Source organism: Lottia gigantea (genome assembly GCF_000327385.1).
Source record: "Lottia gigantea unplaced genomic scaffold LOTGIsca_109, whole genome shotgun sequence".
NCBI classification, from domain to species: Eukaryota; Metazoa; Mollusca; class Gastropoda; family Lottiidae; genus Lottia; species Lottia gigantea.
In genome coordinates, this window is record NW_008706978.1 from 221,559 (window position 1) to 239,644 (window position 18,086).

At 33.4% G+C, this 18,086-nt stretch overlaps 2 protein-coding genes across 2 annotated transcripts in view; one reads left to right on the forward strand and one right to left on the reverse strand.

The window, feature by feature from the left end:
- Window positions 1–2,028: 2,028 nt before the first annotated feature.
- On the reverse strand, window positions 2,029–17,157 carry LOTGIDRAFT_237504 (hypothetical protein; the record flags this gene model as incomplete). The annotated part of the gene is made up of 15 exons (XM_009046936.1): window positions 17,099–17,157; window positions 14,897–15,089; window positions 13,936–14,186; window positions 13,734–13,817; window positions 13,250–13,377; window positions 12,340–12,422; window positions 11,983–12,161; window positions 11,386–11,739; window positions 10,822–11,027; window positions 10,026–10,166; window positions 9,553–9,716; window positions 4,683–9,184; window positions 3,043–3,216; window positions 2,344–2,513; window positions 2,029–2,065 (listed from the first exon to the last, which is right to left on the reverse strand). The coding sequence occupies exons 2-15, from the start codon at window positions 15,081–15,083 to the stop codon at window positions 2,029–2,031; spliced, it is 6,660 nt and encodes a 2,219-aa protein (XP_009045184.1). The 5' UTR covers window positions 15,084–15,089; window positions 17,099–17,157.
- Window positions 17,158–17,454: 297 nt separating this feature from the next.
- Window positions 17,455–18,086, forward strand: part of LOTGIDRAFT_171072 (hypothetical protein) — a gene marked incomplete at both ends in the record, with an annotated part of 869 nt that continues 237 nt past the window's right edge. Inside the window, one exon of the mRNA XM_009046937.1 lies at window positions 17,455–17,887. Within this exon, the coding sequence (XP_009045185.1) occupies window positions 17,455–17,887 (433 nt within the window). The remainder of the gene's footprint in view (window positions 17,888–18,086) is intronic.

Below are 18,086 nucleotides of genomic sequence, written 5' to 3' on the forward strand. Positions count from 1 at the left end.
AATTAAAACAAAACTATAACAAATATATAATTCATGTTCCTTCAAACTTGAAATAGACTTAAAATCTCAAGAATTTGGTGCTCATGTACTAATTAACATTATTTTGAAAAGAATTGGTAATCTGAGATCAATTATGGTTAAAAAAAAAGCAAGCGTTCTTTTTGTTTTTAGGGTATATTGTCTTTAATTTTCCCTAAAATAAAAAGCATAAATGTAAAGCACCTTTGAATGCTCATGTTAAAGCAAAAATGAGCACTATACTAAGTTTAATGATCCTAAACTTAATATACAATATTAACTTATGTAACATTAATGGATGGAAGTCTAAATTTTTATTCATGTCCTGTTGTGTAATTCAATGATGACCTTAGAGAGTGAAGATGCACCAAAATGAGAAAAAACAATCAATGATCTGACATCCTTCATATTTACTTCCTTAAAGGGGTATTCCGCTCTTTTGTAAAAAAATTCCATCAACAAAAACATAAATTATAACAGAAAATATTTCTAAAGTATGCTACATCTATATATGTATCTTTTTTGTATTAAAAGGGTTAATTTAAAACGAAGAGTAATAATTGTTAATTAAGCAGTTTGATCTAGTTTTGGTGTTTGGCTTTATAATGGCTTGATATTATTAGTTGAAACCGTTATAATATATAGGAGACATATTTCTCTACTATTAGGCGTTTATTTTACATAAATCCGTACAGTAGCTTTGAGCAAAAAAAATTTAAACCTACAAAAAAGCGAAATGTCCCTTTAATAATCATATACCCAGATAAACATCACTGATCTTTACATCAATGTCACTCATTTACAACAGAAAGTTGTCTTGAGAAATACAGAGACGTTAACATGGAAAAAGCGTCTTATTTTGCATAATTTCCTTTACTACACACTGCATCTTCATTAGCCCAAAAAATGCAGAAAATGTCATGTCAAAATGGAGCCCATCAAGACTAAGCCATTTCGACCAAAAAATGATGTGGAAAGTTATTTTGACGATTCTGTGATTTTTTTTTATAAAAGGATTTCTACAAGGCTTGCTATTCCTGTATGTATTGTGTAAACAAATTCATAACTCATTTTTATTTGAGACCAGAGTATCTAGATTGATAAAAGAAAATAAACTTTTAATGATATTGCACACACAGGGGAAAAGCAAATGAATTCAAAAAGCAGAGAACTAAAACTATTCGAAATGAAATCTAGCTATTTCAAATTCTTAAGTCCTAACAATCGCGAGTTAGCTGTAACTGAACTTTTAGATGTGATATATCTTAGGGTAAAATATCTTAAGGTAATCTTGAGAAATGTGACCTTGATATATACTTAATGAAACAGAAAGGATTCTTTTAAAATAAAAAGTTGTACTTTCATGTCAATTTTATGAAAAGAACATTTTTGACAAAGATATACGACAAGCAGTCAACAAATAGCACAAACTACTACTGGTACTTATTTTAAATCAAAATAATCTTCAGGAGTTAAGCATTCCTGTCAGAGTCTTGTGTATAGATCATAGGTTTACCAAATATTTACTTCCAATAACAAATTCTGTTCTAATGTAACTAGACTAACAAACCATTAGACATTCTACATGTATCTAACAAAATCCATTTACAGTAGATCCATGTTACATGATGCTTGTAAATATAACCTGATCAATTTTACACATAGTCCATGAAACATGCATTCCATGCAATGACATCCATTGTTTAATCTCACATACAATAACCAGTGTGGCATGAAATAGTTTCTCCAAGTTAAGTAAGATACATCATCTACCTGTTTATTTAGTCACTTTATACAATTTTTCACAATTTCAAATCATCCTTCACTTTTATAATTTAAGATGTTTTGAACAATTTAGTCTGTTAACATAAATATATTTGCATGATCACTTATGAAATAAATACACATATGGATGCTCAATATCAATTCATAATTTCAGTTCGTTTAACACCATTGACTGTAGGTATTAAAATATTAGGTAAAACAATAAATTCAAGCAGTAGATTTTCATCATGAAGCACTAAATTTATTAATTGATTTTAACCATCTGAAAAATATAATTACAAATACAGTTAAAAGGAATAAGTCAGTTTTGAAATAAGTGATCAACTGATAATAAACGCATCAGTAGTGCATTGAAGCTGAAACTCAGGATGTCCTTGCATGTTGTAAGGATTTACTGTACATAGGATGCCCATGAGAACACAGAAGAAAAAAGCACATTATTTACAATGATAATAGCAGAAAAGGATATCAGGCATATCGTTGTGTGTAAAGGTCATGATTCACCAATTTTTTTAGGTTGTGTGATATAAATTTAGTTACCTAGCAGTTACAGCTGTTTTATTTCCAGGCTCCTCTACAACTCCAGATGTAACAGTTGTACTAATATCACTTGATTTCTTTTTATTCTTCTTTTGAAACTTGGCAACATATGCCTCTACCAAAAGTTTAATTTTCATTGGGTTAACATCTTTGGCTTTACTGTGACATACCTGTAAAAACGTTAATAATTCATTTTCAAATCTTATATAATCATAGCTACAGAATTTTTCTGCCCGACACAATGTAATCTACTGATCTAATGAATATGTTAAAATCCTCACCTGTGAGCCTCTAGCAGCTCACTTACCATACTAGTATCTTTTCAGTGTTATTTACAAACAAGATTTAAAGCTCTGGTGAGTAAATTAGACAAGGATAAAAAAAAAACTGCTTAAGCCATTTTGACTTGTTTGGTGAAGTCAAGGACAATGACTCCAAAAAATGTTCATTGAAGATATTGGCATTGGAAAAAAAGGTTTCAACATAAATCTGCTTCAGTTTGGCTAAAGGTGGCTATTTCTGTTAATTCAAGTTTGTAATAGTTTGACATTGTGCATTACAAGTCTACATATATGCAATCACATTTTCAACAAAAATTTGAGCATTGCATATAATGGTGATTATTCAACACCAACATCTTTAAGAGTTATTTCATACAGTAGATAGACTCAGCTAGACATTCAACTCAAAAGGATTTACCTTTGGCACAGCTCTTCTTAGAATTTCTTTATATTGGTCTTTTGTAATTTTTTTCCCGCTGTAGAAAGGTTTGATAGCCAGTTTGACTTCCTCAATAACCCTTTCTTGTAAATGTAATTTCTTCACATACTGTAATGAATTAGTTTTTCGGGGGTCAAGATTTTGTTTAGATTTCTGAAAGAAAGTGGAGGAAAAAGAGCCCAATAAATATAAAATAAAGCACTAACTCTAATAACATGCAATTAAGTAATAGAAATGATATTAATCAAAGTGAAAAGATTAGCCAGGCCATGTCCAGTATATTTAAATCATTATGTAGAATTTTGCTTCTTGTCACTTTGTTTTCTATTAGTGGGTTAGTTTGGATAAATAGATATTGTAAAAGGTTTGATTAAAGCTCAATTTCAGCTACCTGTGTCACTTAAATAAAATAAATAATTCAAGTTTGATTTCCAAATTTCTTCTACTTATTATCATGCTGTGAACGTTTAAACAATCACAATCTATGAAGATATATTATGCAATCAATAAATATATCTGTATGGGAGAATACACATGATGAAAGTATTAACCAATTTCTACAGTGTGGTTACAGATAGTTGAAACTGAGCTCAGTTAACTGGTATAGAAGATTTTAAGATCACTTAGATAAGCTTTAGAGAAGGTTAACTGGATAAGTATATACAAGTCTCAATTATATTTCATCAATAACCAGAAAAATTAACTTGAAAAACTTTCCTGTCCCCAAAATATCTGAATGATATGGTGTTAAAACTTTTACCAGAAATGATATTGAGATTTTTGAATAGATATATGTTATGTATAATCTGGTAAACATTTTTTATCAACTGAGGGTTATTTCAAATAAAATAAAGTACTTAATATTGAGCTATTGCAGTAAATATGAAGCAGATCATTTAAAGGTCATCTTAAAAACCTGTGGCCATTCTTCAAAATATGTAAACTTACAATTAGAAGTGCCTCAGCCATTAGTAAGATGCAATTTATATAGAAAGCTTTGATTAAGAGAATGAATGTTCTAAGCTAAGTCTAATTAAAAGGAATTCAGAATCTCTATTTTAACAAATTTCTAACTAACGTAACAAAAAGCAAGTAAAATAGAACAAGAAAAATTTAACTTTTTAGACAAAATTCTAATTAAAAAAAAGATAAGATTGAAATTCTTAAAGTAAAAATTTCTAGCAGTAAAAGATAAAGAACTTTAAAGTCTAAACTATACTGGGCTTTCCTCCATTTAAGATGTGAATACTATATACATTATTTGTTCTTTCTACATGAAATCATAATAAAAATATGCATTTACATTAATTAATATGTAATATTACGAATTCAATAATGCTAATGCATTCACAAGCACATAGAAGTCTCAAATCAGCACCAAGTTTAACCTACAGATGTTAGATATAAACATAAACACTCAATCAAGATACAGCTTCAGTGCATAAACTATCAAATTTAATTGAAATTCATCCCAGCTCCGGACTAACACATAACCATCAGTTACTGAACTTCATGCAAAATATGCTCACCATTTACTTCCTTATATCAGGTAGCTATTCTGAATGATTTTAATAATCAGAGTTTAGATTTCAATATTACATACATAACACAAATCTCACCTTTTGTTTCTTGCCTAAGTCAGCAGCTGATGATGGCATTTCATCCTTTCCAATATCACGTCGTTTCTTACGACTTTTTCTTTTGGGCATAGGGGATTGTGGTAACCTCAACTCACATTCATCATCAGATGGAGATGACACATCATCATTACTGTCTTTATCAATATCCATATCAACTACCTCCAGTGTTTCAGAATGGTCAACTGGTGGTGCTGGTATCTTAAACACTCCTCCAGTCTTTGGATCAGGCCTAATTCCTGCTAGTCTTGCTTGGGTATTTAGAAGTCTGTTTATTTCAGTCAGTTGGTTGAAGCCTGGTCTAGTCTGATTAGATGTAAGTGGAGGGAAAGGCAATGAAAGCAAACTTCTTGGTCGAGGTGCAGGTTCAACATGCATCTTTGAACCATTCATTATTGAAGTTAAGGTTGAAGACATAGGAATGGGGCGTGGCTGAGCGAAAGGAGAATCATTTGATTGAAGTGTAGGGAATACCTGACCTATTGGGGGATTTGCTGTAGATGTTGGAGTAGGTAAGAGACCAACAGATTGGTGAGAGGATGGCGGCAAGACAGATGTGATGATAGGTTCATTTGGCTTAACAATGGCTATAGGTGATTTGTTTGGTGGTGCAGATAAGATACGATCCTCCTGTGATTTAGGCGATGGGAAAATTGGAGAAATAGAAGATTTTGTTGTTGTAACTGTGGGTGTAGATGAAAAAATAGGAGATACTGAAGGTTTGGATAAAGGAACTGAAACCGGAGTGACTGTAGACTTTGATGGAGCTTCTGTAGCTGGTGTGGCTGTGAGTGTTGATGGGAAAATAGGAGATATGGTACGTTTTGCTGGTTTGACTGTTGCTAGAGATGGGATGATGGGAGAGGCTGTTGGTTTGGTTGGGGTAATAACAGGAATTGACTTAGGTTCACAGTCCTCAGATGACACTGCAGGAGATATTGGTAATATTTCTTGTTCTGGTTCATCTATCGTCAATGGCTCTGGGGAAGCCTCTGGTGATATTGTTTCAGAAAATTTTGCTTTGTCATTTGGAATTTCTATTAGCAGGGCTTCAGTATTTTGACTAGTAGATGGGTCAGCAGAATGAGGTTGAACTGTATCATCTTTCTGACAAGACATTATCACCACACGAGCAGGTGAAGATGGTTTTGAAGAATCTAAAAGTGGTGATTTGACCAACTTAAAATCATCATCTGTTGGATGAGCTGGATCATAATCAGAGGGATCATCTGATATATTTCCATGGTTTTCTTTCTCTTGGGATTTCGACCGTACTGATGTTGGAGATTTAGGAGAAAGATGTCGAGAAGATGACTGTGATCTAGGTGATGCCATTTCAAGAGGGTCATATAAATCATTACCATTTGTAGTATTTGTGACACTAGGATTGGGAACTTTAGATACAGTAACAGTTTCTTCTTCACTTTCATCTGAAGGTATTTCAATTTCTACATGTTCTATTTCTCCCACTAATATTGCATCATCTTCTAATTCTTTAAAAAACATGCCTGGAGGTGCTGGAGGGCCCTTCTTTCTTTTACCTTTCCTCTTCTTTCTACCCTTTTTTTTCTGCTTAGGTGCAGGTTCTTTTTCCACATCATAATCTGACAATAATATTGGAGATATTGTCTCAGGAGGTGGGGGACTTTTTGGACTTCTGGGTCTTTTGTCACGTTTATTTTTATCCTTTCTTTTTTTCTTTGGAGCGTGGGAGCTACCTGTTAATGTATCATCATCAATATGTACTCTGCGTCTTCTCTTAACTATCACTTCACGTTCTGGACTCTTCTCAACACTAACCACTGGACTTCTATTCCAATCGACTGGACTTATTCCTCTTTCCCTTTCATGATCCCAAAAGGGTGATTTCTCTCTAACAGCTGGTCTTTCTCTTTCAGATGACTTGTCTCGCCTTTTCTTTTTCGACTTTTGATGATCTTTTTCTTTTGATGGTGTTCTTCTTCTATCTTTAGATGAGTCCTTATGGTGGCTTCTAGAGCGATATGGTGATGAGCTCTGTGATTTTGACTTGTGTCTGCGCTTGCGACGTCCTCTGTCATGATCCCTCTCTACTGACTGTATTTCAGCGTCTGGTAACAATTCTTCTTCGAATCTGTAATCTCTGTCTCGATGTCTTTCAGAATGATGATCTCTTTCTTGTCTTTCTGATCTTGAATCTCTATCAGACCTCTGATCTCGTTCTGCTCGGTCAGAGCGATAGCCTCTTTCAACTCTGTCTTCTTTTTCTGATCTATAGTTCCTTTCCATTCTTACATCTCTCTCAGATCGCTCTCTTTCAAAACGAGATGTGCGTTGATCCCGCTCCCAATCTTTTTCATGATTTGAGTGAAAATCTCTATCAGATTTGTCTCTCCTGCTATATTTATCAGCACTACGTACAGGACTACCTCTATCATCTCTTCTAACTTTATCACTATCTCTTCTATCTCGACGTTCATGTCTATCACTTCTCTTATCTCTATCACTTCTAGAATGTTTACCTTCTAACATATCCATACGCGTCAACACACTGACAGAATATTCTGCAGGTTCAATATTTTTATGTTTCCTGGGTGTTTTACGACTAGTTGAATCCCTTGACTCTTTAGTTTTTCTTTCATCATCACTTGATCTGTGTTTGTGTTTGCGATGTCGTCTACGTTTGTGGTCTTTGCCATTTCTAGATTTGACTTCCCCTTCCTCTCCACTGTCATTACTGCTGGAACTTGAACTACTTTCGTCACTTGAATGATGCCTGCGATAAATACGACGTGAGCGTTTACCAACATCCCCATCTAGTAACTGACCAATGGAAATTCTGGGTGACCCTCTATCGGACCTTCTTCTTGAAAACTGACTCTTTTCTTTTTCTCTTGTCTTTTCTTCAATAATCTTGTTGATCACTTCTCTCGCATCTATCACTGGAGAATATTGAGCTACTGGCTCCTCAATGATTTCTCCTAAATCTGACGCATGATCTTCCTTTGTAATTTCTCCTTCTGATAAATTAAGTTCAGCACAAGGTGACCCATCTGGAGAAGGTACATCCATGTTCATCAACTCCTCTTCTAAAGTGTTTTCATCATTGAGTTCTGCACATACTGAACCTACAGGAGATACATCCAACTCCTCTAAATAGGCATCAGAATTATCCCCTACTTCATCAACAACTTCCATTCCAGTCATAGAATCCTCCGAATCAACATTGGGGGAAATTTTGGCTTCCTTCTTCTGGTCATCACCTTCAGACTTCTGTGAGAGTTTGTAACCTTTGTCATCTTTTTTCTCAACCAAATTTTGTGCGTCTTTACTCATATCTTTCTTTGTATGCTTAGGATTGATCATCTGATCCAAAGGTTTGGACTTCTTGTTACTTTTATCAGAATCAGATTTCCATGCACTAATTATTTCTGAATCAAATTCAGTTTCACTGTCAGTATATGGATCATCACGTTCATCTGCATATCTCTTCCTTTCATTCTCTGTAAGTACACCAGATGCATCAACAACATTTCTTTTTTTCTCAGAAGTTTTAGTCTCTTTCTTTTTAATATCCAGAGATACATCTGAATCTTGTTTATCTAAGTTTTTGGCTTCTTCAATAATAGGTTTATCTATAGAGTCTGGGGTTTGTTTTTTAACACAATCAATGGTTGCCTGTGCAATGACAGCCCCATTAGCTTTCGGAGATTTTTTTGACTGATCTTTCAGAGAAATAGCTTCTTTCCCTTCATTGTCTGAAAGGTTTAGCTCAGCACATGGGGAATCAGGTGGAGATGGAAGGTTATCAAGGTCTAAATGATCAGGATCAATATCAATTTTATCATCATCTTTGAAATGGCCGTTTTTCTCTATTTCACTATCAGACAAATTCAGTTCAGCACAAGGCGAGTCAGGTGGTGACATATTTGCATCATCAATATAGTCTAAATCCTCAGGAACAATTTCTTCCATACTCTGATGAGAACTGTGAGGAACTATATTGGAACAGTCTGTTAATTGGCTCAGTTGGCATTCCTTTCCTAGATTTTCTGACTTCTTATTTTTGGAGGGAGATTTAATTGAAGCAAATGATGGTATATTTACTCCATCCTCACTTTCTTTTTTATTCCTTTCAGTATCATTCTGAGGTTTTGATTCATGTGTTTGAAATTGTGATAATTTGCTTGCTTCGTCATTTTCTTTTGAGTCAGTTTTCTTTGCCTTTTCCGATTTTTCCTCAGAATTTGACTTGGTTTGTACCATGGTTGTCTCCTTAGAACACTCAGAATCATCAGGTTTATTCATCAATGAGGCCAAAAATTGGCTTGTTGAAGTAGTTTTAGTCTTTGTATCCTTTTGTTTCTTTATGTCACTTTCAGCTGGTTTCAGCGGTGTATCTCTATCTACTGAACCACCTGGCATACTCAGTGTTATACGTCCCATTCTTTCAGCATTAGTACTCAGTGGTAATGGTTTGATAGGTTTGGTTGATGTTAGAGAACCTGAAATAAAAAAATTTATATTTAAGTAGGTATTCAAATGACAAATAGAAAACTAGTGCTCAAATCTGCATCAAATAGAGATATGGTGAATCCATTCAGAATATGTCCAGCTGATTAAACAAAAATGTTTTAACAAGGTCTCAAATTTGTACTAGATCTTTGTTTTATGATGATGCATACACATGCCAAATTTTATCAAATTCAGTTAAAAACTGTTTCTAGAGCTTGTACAAGCAAATGTAGACATTGTTACAAAATCCAATCCATTAATATGGTTCTTTAATAAGCTTTTGCCATTTTACATTTGTTCTATTTATTGCTAAATATTATTTGTCTTACGTTGTGTTTCCATAACAAGTTTAACTTACCATCTCTCTGTATGGTAACATCTTTACTGTGTAAGTGAAGCTTTCCCTGACTGTGAATAATAGAACCAAGAATATCAAATGGACCACCTCTATGAACTCCAACTGGTGGTTGAATGACACTATTGACATCAGCTTCAGTAGTTTCTGGGGTATTGGATCGTTTTCTGAAATACATCAAGAGTTTGTTTTGTTAAAATGTTTCATAAAAGTATTTGGTACAGTTTTTCCCATGTGTATATTACGGAGTTATAAAATTACCTTGACCAAACTAAAAGATTGCTTAAATTTGAAATTATTCTTTTAACTTGTAGTACAGCTGTATGAACTCCTGTTTGAAAACACTATAAGAATATACAGTACTAAAACAGTTATTTAGTACCAAGAGTATACTTTTATAATGATAATAATTAACACAGTTTTGAACATACTCAACTAAAATCATAGTGTATAATTGAACAATATAATGTACTAACCGTCTCTGTACTGTAGCTGATAATTTAACAGGGCGATGTGATAATAAGGCTGACTTGGAATATTTACTACCAGTTTTAGAAGTACTATATGACTTAGATTTTACAGTAGGTGTTGACATTGGCATATCATGTGAATCCTCACTGAAATGTTAAACAAATGAAATGAAATGAAGTTTTACGTCCTACTCTACTATCTTGGACACGACCAAGTTAAAGTTACGCTATCATACGCTCATGGTCAGCGGTTGCCAGTGCATAGGTTTATATTATTCACTTCAGAGAGTAATCGCAATATAACAGCGCAATATGGTATAACATTTTCCACAGTTCAACTGTGTTGAACTTCTATATGAATTTGTACATGCCAGCGTTTCAACCAATCACAAGAAGCTATTAGACAACACAGACAATCAAATCTTCGAAATAGGTTGGTGCATGCAAGTGTCTGCAGATATGTGTATACACTTTGAACAATGACTCGAACGGGTGGTAAGGTTTGTTGGCAAACAAGTAACATTGCTAGCGTATTACTGTGTTTGAGGGTGTCAGAAGTATACTATGCAATTTGCAATGAGGAAAAATCAGGACAACAGTATTAGCCAATTATTTTCAATTTTCTTACTGCTGAGGTACTCCTAACAGGGCTCAGTTTTTTGTCCCATCTAAACTATTACACATTCCCTCCAACTTGCACCTGTTGGTAGGAAAATTGGGTGGGAAAATCTGGACAACTTAAGTAAGGAATAACAAAAGATTTTAACTTTTCAGTTTACATGATAAAAGTGACTGAACTTACTCTTGAAATCCTATTAACTCATTTCGACTACCTAGTAAAGAGAGTGATGAAGCTCCTACTTCATTGCGCTGTTCATCCAATGATTTTTCTCCTGCCTTTTTCTGGAGAGGTATTGTGCGACCAGTTGGTGGTTTAGACAAACCCAGGGTTGTTGCAATACGACCTTTGACACTTGTAATTTTCTTAACTTCACAAGTTTTTTTAGCCTGACATAAAAATAGTATAATGAAGTTTCAAAGAATACATTTCATACAGTATATCCCTACGTTTTTTAACTGTGAACACTGTTTCTTTCAACACAACATTATGATACGAGACCAACAGTTCATTAACCCATTCAACTCTAGCAGCCGGATTACCAGCCACACACTAACTATACAATATAATACCCAAGCAGCCAGTATAAGGACAGTTACTAAGTGACGTCATACAACGTTAAAGTCATACGCCTTTACTTATATATTACTTGGAGTTTAGGGTATGTGACGTTATATTTCATTTACACTCAGGGTTCAAAGGGTTAAAACAATAGCCTAAAACATATAATTAATACAATACAATTACCTTTCTCTTTTTGGTTTTCCTTTTCTTTGTTTTCCTCTTTTTTGTTTTACCAGTGGTAGATTTCTTTTTAGTTTTGGTCTTTCTCTTTCTTCTTTTTTTAGTTGTCTTTTTCTTACTGCCTGGCTTGCGCTTCCTGGTTGTTTTTTTCTTTGGAGTTTTTTGTGTTGAAGCAGTGCTTGTATTAGCTGTGGTTGAATCAGAAACTGATGAAGTAGTTGGGATCATGGCTGATGTGGATGCAATCTGGGCTATTGATGAGGAAGCAGTATCTTTAGATATAGAGGTATTTGAAGAACCAGTCGTCATTGCCTCACTCTCTTGTTCTTCTCCTTCTTCTTCATCACCTTCTTCTTCCTAGAGTCAAACAATGCATACATAAGTAAATTTAAAAATTCAAACTTTTATTAGCTTCAACTAACTAAATGACAATTTTTAGTCTGAAAGAATCCACTGATTGGGAGTGGATAGTTATGATCCTACAACAACCAATTATAGACTGTATAATATACTGGGGACAAACTAACCTAAAGTCTAAAGTGACAGCAATGAAGGTGAGTAAAAATAATTCTCAATCAAGAAATAAACCTAAATCTATACCTCAGAGGATGTCCACAGGCCATGTCTTTGAGCTCTATGTTGTTGAATTCTAGCTCTAACCCTTTCACTGACTCTAGTTCTAGCTATACGACGTTGATATCTTAATCTTCTAGTCAGAGGTTGATTCTCTGCTATAATATGTCTAACTTCATCATTATCATCTACAACTTCTGCCATACCTACATAATCAAGTCAATTGATATTAAGTATCTTGCTCAGTAAAGTAACAGAATTCCATGAAAACATTGACAAAATTATATCATTATCATACAGAAGTTAAAAAAAATCTTTCAATATCAAGAAAATTTTGCGAAAAATTATATCAACATCATCACATTTAAAATAAAGATCTAATACCTTCTCTGTTGGCACAATCTGGACAAAACCATTCCTCTACGGGTATTTCAGATAATGGTGGACTTAAACATTCACAGTGGTACCTGAAAAAAAATATGATTAGTGTTCTATTAAATTTTACTCAAAACAAGTATTATATACACATAAAACTTGATATCATCAAAATGCAAACGAAATGAAAAAAGTTAAACATAAACATGACAGTATCAAGATGTTGACAATTCATCAACAGTATATTATATGAAATGTATATCATTGCAACTTTGAAGGGGAAGGGTAACTTTTTGTCTTTTATCCAATATTGTGACTGCATAATAGAGGGGGAAGAGTTTTCTGGCCTACTCATGAAAACAATGATAGCTTCTATTTATTTTATTGATTACAATAATTTTTCTGATAGAACTACAATGTATAACGGCCAACACAAGATATTTGACATTACATATAGCACCTGTATAAATGGATCTTTTCTGGTCTTTCTATATTAGTACTGGCATGATATATCCGTGTTTCGCGATACAACGAGTCACGATGCCTTTATCATATCGTGACATTGTGTATCGATACCTTTTATTCCATAAAAAAGTGTTGATTTTTATAAGTTGGTTTATGATATAACAATTTTTCATGGAAATTGTTAGAAACTTTTTATAAGACAGTCGATGCCAACTACTTCTATCAACTATATTACCAAATATCACAGTTATAAAGTTATAAATCAATAAATATTGAAAATTTGAAGATCCTAATATACCCCATATCGCGATATGTATCGTATCTTAACCCTTGTATCCTGACATGATTGACGATACCCAGCACTAATCTATATATGACAACCAGCAATGCTACAGATGAATTCAATATTTATTAGGCAATAAGATATATGAATAGTTCCGTCCTTTTCACTTACCCTAAGTCACAACCATCACATAACAATAATCTATCTTCTCTATCACTATGACCACACACTTCACAAGCTGTTTCATCTACTTCTTCTTCTTCCTCTTCAGCTTGTTGATTTCTATCTTCAACCGAGATCTATCATATAATAATCATGACAAACATTATTGATGTTGTTTTGATCAATATCCTTATAAGGTTTGGCAAAGTATCAACATACAAATTTCACGTTGGTAATTATCTACAAATCTAACAAACTACCAAAAGTAGTATAAAGGTGATAAAAATTTATCGTAATAATGTGTACTCTTTTGAAAAGTAACTGCTGAGGGATATAATGGAAAAGAGATTTTCTAGGTCTTTTGTCAAAAGCAATGTTACTGATACATATGCACATACAATGTCTTATGAAAAATAATTCCAGCATCCAAATGTATTTGATCAATAAATAAATAAAAAAAGAAAAAAAAAGATTAAATTGGCTTGAATCTTACCCTATCAAACACTTTATCTTCACCTGGTTTTTTAACAATAATCAAATGGTAAACCTGTCTATCAACTGGACATGTATTCACATTCTGAAACAATTAGTATAATATGAATAAATGAGATAAATACCTGATATTAAGGCATGTATAATCATTTCTCAATAACAATTCAAAGTCCTTTAGAAAGGTTGAAAGATTAATATCCTACCTTTGACCACTCTTGAATACATTCTAAACAGAATGTATGATCACAAGACTCTGGTGTACCAATGTCCTGATCTTTAAATTTTCCGAGACAAATTGGACAGCTTTCAGTTTCTTCCCCATCAGACTCACTGAGAACTTGAGACTCTTCATCTTCATCATCACTATCATCCTCATCATCACTATCATCATCACTTTCCTCACCATCATCATCATCGTCATCAACTTCTTCATCATTGTCTCCACTTTCCCAATCTGTAAATAAATAGAAATCTTACAAAATATTGCAATTTAATAAATAATTGTCTTGAAATTGTTACTGATTTTCACTATCTTTTGTATTATAATTTGTATTTAATACATGTATATATCAAAATGCATCTATAAAGCATTCATTGTTTTATTGTTTGGTGAAAATTACAGTAAATCTATTTGAAGGTAAGTAATGCAACTTCTTTTTAATAAAGGCAATTGTACGGATGAAAATTGACCCAAGCACAATCTGCTCAATAATAAGCATTTTTAATTAATGAATGTGTATATTACTATTGGAAATAACATCCAAACGTAGTCAGTAAATCATGCAGATCAATCTAAACTAACCAATGTAACTAATAAATTTTCCTAATCGAACAATAGCTGCAAAGATTCTTGAAGTTCGGATTCACTTACTAACACTAAACGATACTCATCCAACGATACGATTTATTGCGATTAATCATGATTCATTTATTAGACAGGGAACGCGAAAAAAACAGTAAAATATTTAAAATCATAACAATTGTCACTATGCTATTAATTAAGCACATTAGAACATTTAGAAGTAAAGGATTGTGAAAAAAAATACTTAATTTTCATAGTCAAAATTGTTTTTTTCAAATTTTTGTTGTATCGTTGGTTATTAAAGGGATTAAGTAAATAATTGTGCCAATAAATCACAATTAATTTCATCCACTTACCTCCATCATCATCATCATCATCATCATCATCATCATCTTCATCATCATCATCATCCTCGTCATCATTCTTATCATCATTATCAGCAGCATCTTCACAGCCAAAAGTCGTTTCTGTTTTATCTCCTAATTTTTCTTTTTTATCAACATCCATCTTGTCTTCAGATTCTTTTTCCATCTTTTCCCTTGCTTCCATGGCCTTCTTAAAAAAATATTGAAAAATAGGCTAATCAAATGTTTTTTGTGTGAAATGTTGTGTAAATAGAATAGATAGGATAGAATCCTCAAAATACTTGGCAACCATTTGCAATAAATAAGCTTGAAAATCAAACTGTTAGGGCTGGGCAAATTTGGTCAAAAGCAATATTAGAGCTGATGATAATTTGCTTCTAATCTTACATCACAATTTTCTGCCACGTTGTATGACAGAAAGGTAAAAAAGGTAAAAAAAATAAAAGGATTTTTATAAATATTTTCTATCAAAAAATTGTTGTATCTTCTTTTTTTTGTCAGCTTAGTCAATTTCTTTCATTGTGATGTAATATTGTGTTTTTTTCAATGCATAAGCATATTGATAAAAATTTTAAAGTTTAGTTTTGTTTGAAATCAGGGACGGTGCTATCACAGTAAATTCTCAGGTCAAAGGTAGCAGCATATTGTTTGAGGTTGACTGAATTACCCTAAGTTGATGGATGCCTACTTAAAGTGATACTACGTCTTAGAATACACTCACCCTGTGGCTAATATTTGTGTTTAATAGTGACCATTGGTTAAATAAGTATGTATCCTACAATAAAACTATAATCATAATTTTTAAAAAAAGTCAGCAAGCCATTAATTCGTTAAGGTTGAGAAAAAAAGAGTCTTGGTAATCAATGCTAAAACATGAAACAATTATCTTCTGGTGTATACAAACAAACTTTGCCAATGATTAATATTCGTTGAAAATTGTGTCAGTGGTGGAGTATTCATTCTAAATTATATGAATTGCTTTTTCACGGAGTCGCTTAATCTCCTACGAGGCATCAATATTCCGTCTTCAAAATATGACAATGTCGAGGTCAATTCAAGAGTAGAGGCCAAGGACGCGGGAAACCCCATTTGAGAGTTACTCCACTTGAAAATTACACCGGATTTCCTAGACTGACGATTTGAAAATCGCTAAATGGATGTATCAAGCGTTTTATAATTAGTTACTTGATTTTGTGGATATATTGGATTATAGAGGGATTTTGATGTATAGTTAGGACACCAGGTAAGTCCACTGATGGATATATACTGTTATTGGAATTTTAAAATTAAAATTTTTATGTTCATCCTAAGATGTAGTATCCCTTTAAATTAGATGTATTGGTTATTGATAATTAAATTAGTACCGTACTTTAATGAAAGGGCCTAATATTTACTAATAAAAGAAAATTCTATGAAAAGTGATGAAAGTTAAACAAGTATTGGGTCGAGTTCCCACCATAGGTCCACTTGACATGACCCATATTTATTTATTAATATGAAACAAAATAGCAACCTTCAACCACATTCTTTTGAAAATGACTATTGTTACAGATTGTTACAGATTGTTTAGGCAAGAGTAAGGTAGGGACAGCCATATCTTGCTTGTGATAAGGAACAGATATTTTCTGTGTGAAACAAAAGATATGTGTAGTCTGATAAAATAGCAGGAAGCTTGAATATTTTAACATATAGTGATTTATTATGTCGAAAAAGGTTGATTTGCAAGATCTCATAACATGTTTTTGGAATAAAAACATCAAGGAAGAACAATATTTCAACGCAACCAAATTGGCTGCTTTAAAATAAGCTATTTTCAGATACGATTCCCTGTCCCAATTACTGGGACTGGATGCATGTCTATATAATTGGGTAGGTAATGGAAGTAATGGAAGGGATAGCCATTATTATAGATTATTACTATTATTAGTCTACTATAAGTTATCTTGTTGAAGATAGTGCAGCTTCCTTTAAAGTTCTTATCAGGGAGCTTTGAGGTTAGGAACAGTTTTTGCTGTATCAATCAATATGTGAAGTCTGCCGAAAATTTATTTAATATCAATAACGGTTATATTGACGTCCTGTGCCTTTTTTCATTTTCATTCACACCAACTACTACCATATTCTTTGTTATATTGAAATTAATGGTCTTCCGTTCTTTAGATTAAATTTATACAAATGAAACATCGAAATTATTCTTACTTCTTGCGTATTCTTGAAGTTTACTTTAAAATCTAACAAATAATTCAATCTTTAATGTTTTGGTGTCCACCATATTGAATTTCGACAGTCCCCGGATGAATCCCATCTGTCAAATTCATTAGTTTCGTACCCTGTTAAGGTTTGCTTTTCGGTTACAAAATTTCCTAAATTTCTCGTCTTCGCACTCTACTGTATTTTATTGCAACCTATGGTTAATACACAAATAGTACAAAGAATGGAAATTGATTTTTATTTCCAAGTTTTTCTTTAGGCAATATCGTAGTCTTGAATAACAAGACTTGCGACTGGTTAATCTAGTTAGCTCATTCGGCTCGACGAGTATAATACGACAGGCCATGATTGTGGCCGAGATCCACAACTACCAAACCAACAACAACCAGAAGATTGAATTAGTATGGGTTCCATCGCACGTCTCCATTCCTGGCAACGATCAAGCAGACCGTTGTGCCAAAGAAAGTCTGAGTCTGGAGGATATCGAGCCTGTAGAATACTCCTATTCGGAGTTCTGCAGTATCGTATCTTCTAGGATCAACCAGAAATGGTCTGACATGTTACGGAACCTCGACACCGCAAGATACCAGATTGATCCGAAGATACCAAACCAAACCAAACCAAACCATCCATGTGTAGCCATCTGCAAAGTGGCAACCAGACTCCGGACCAACAACGTACTACGAGACCATCAGTTCAACGCCATTAAATGTCGCTGCGGCCACGTTGCCACAAGGTCGCATATCCTCATTCAATGCACTGAATTGAAACCCGCTCGTAAGCCACTACTAGAGTACCTGGAAACCAACGGCATACCACTAACCATACAGAATGTTTTGGCTCCACCCACGGACCACTGGTATACGATAATGGAACTAGTCTTCCATTTTATAACCAAATCTGTCTTGAACAGATAGGCTAAGATTTTTTTTTATCAAAGTTTCTTAACACTTTTTAATTATATCCAATCACTTAA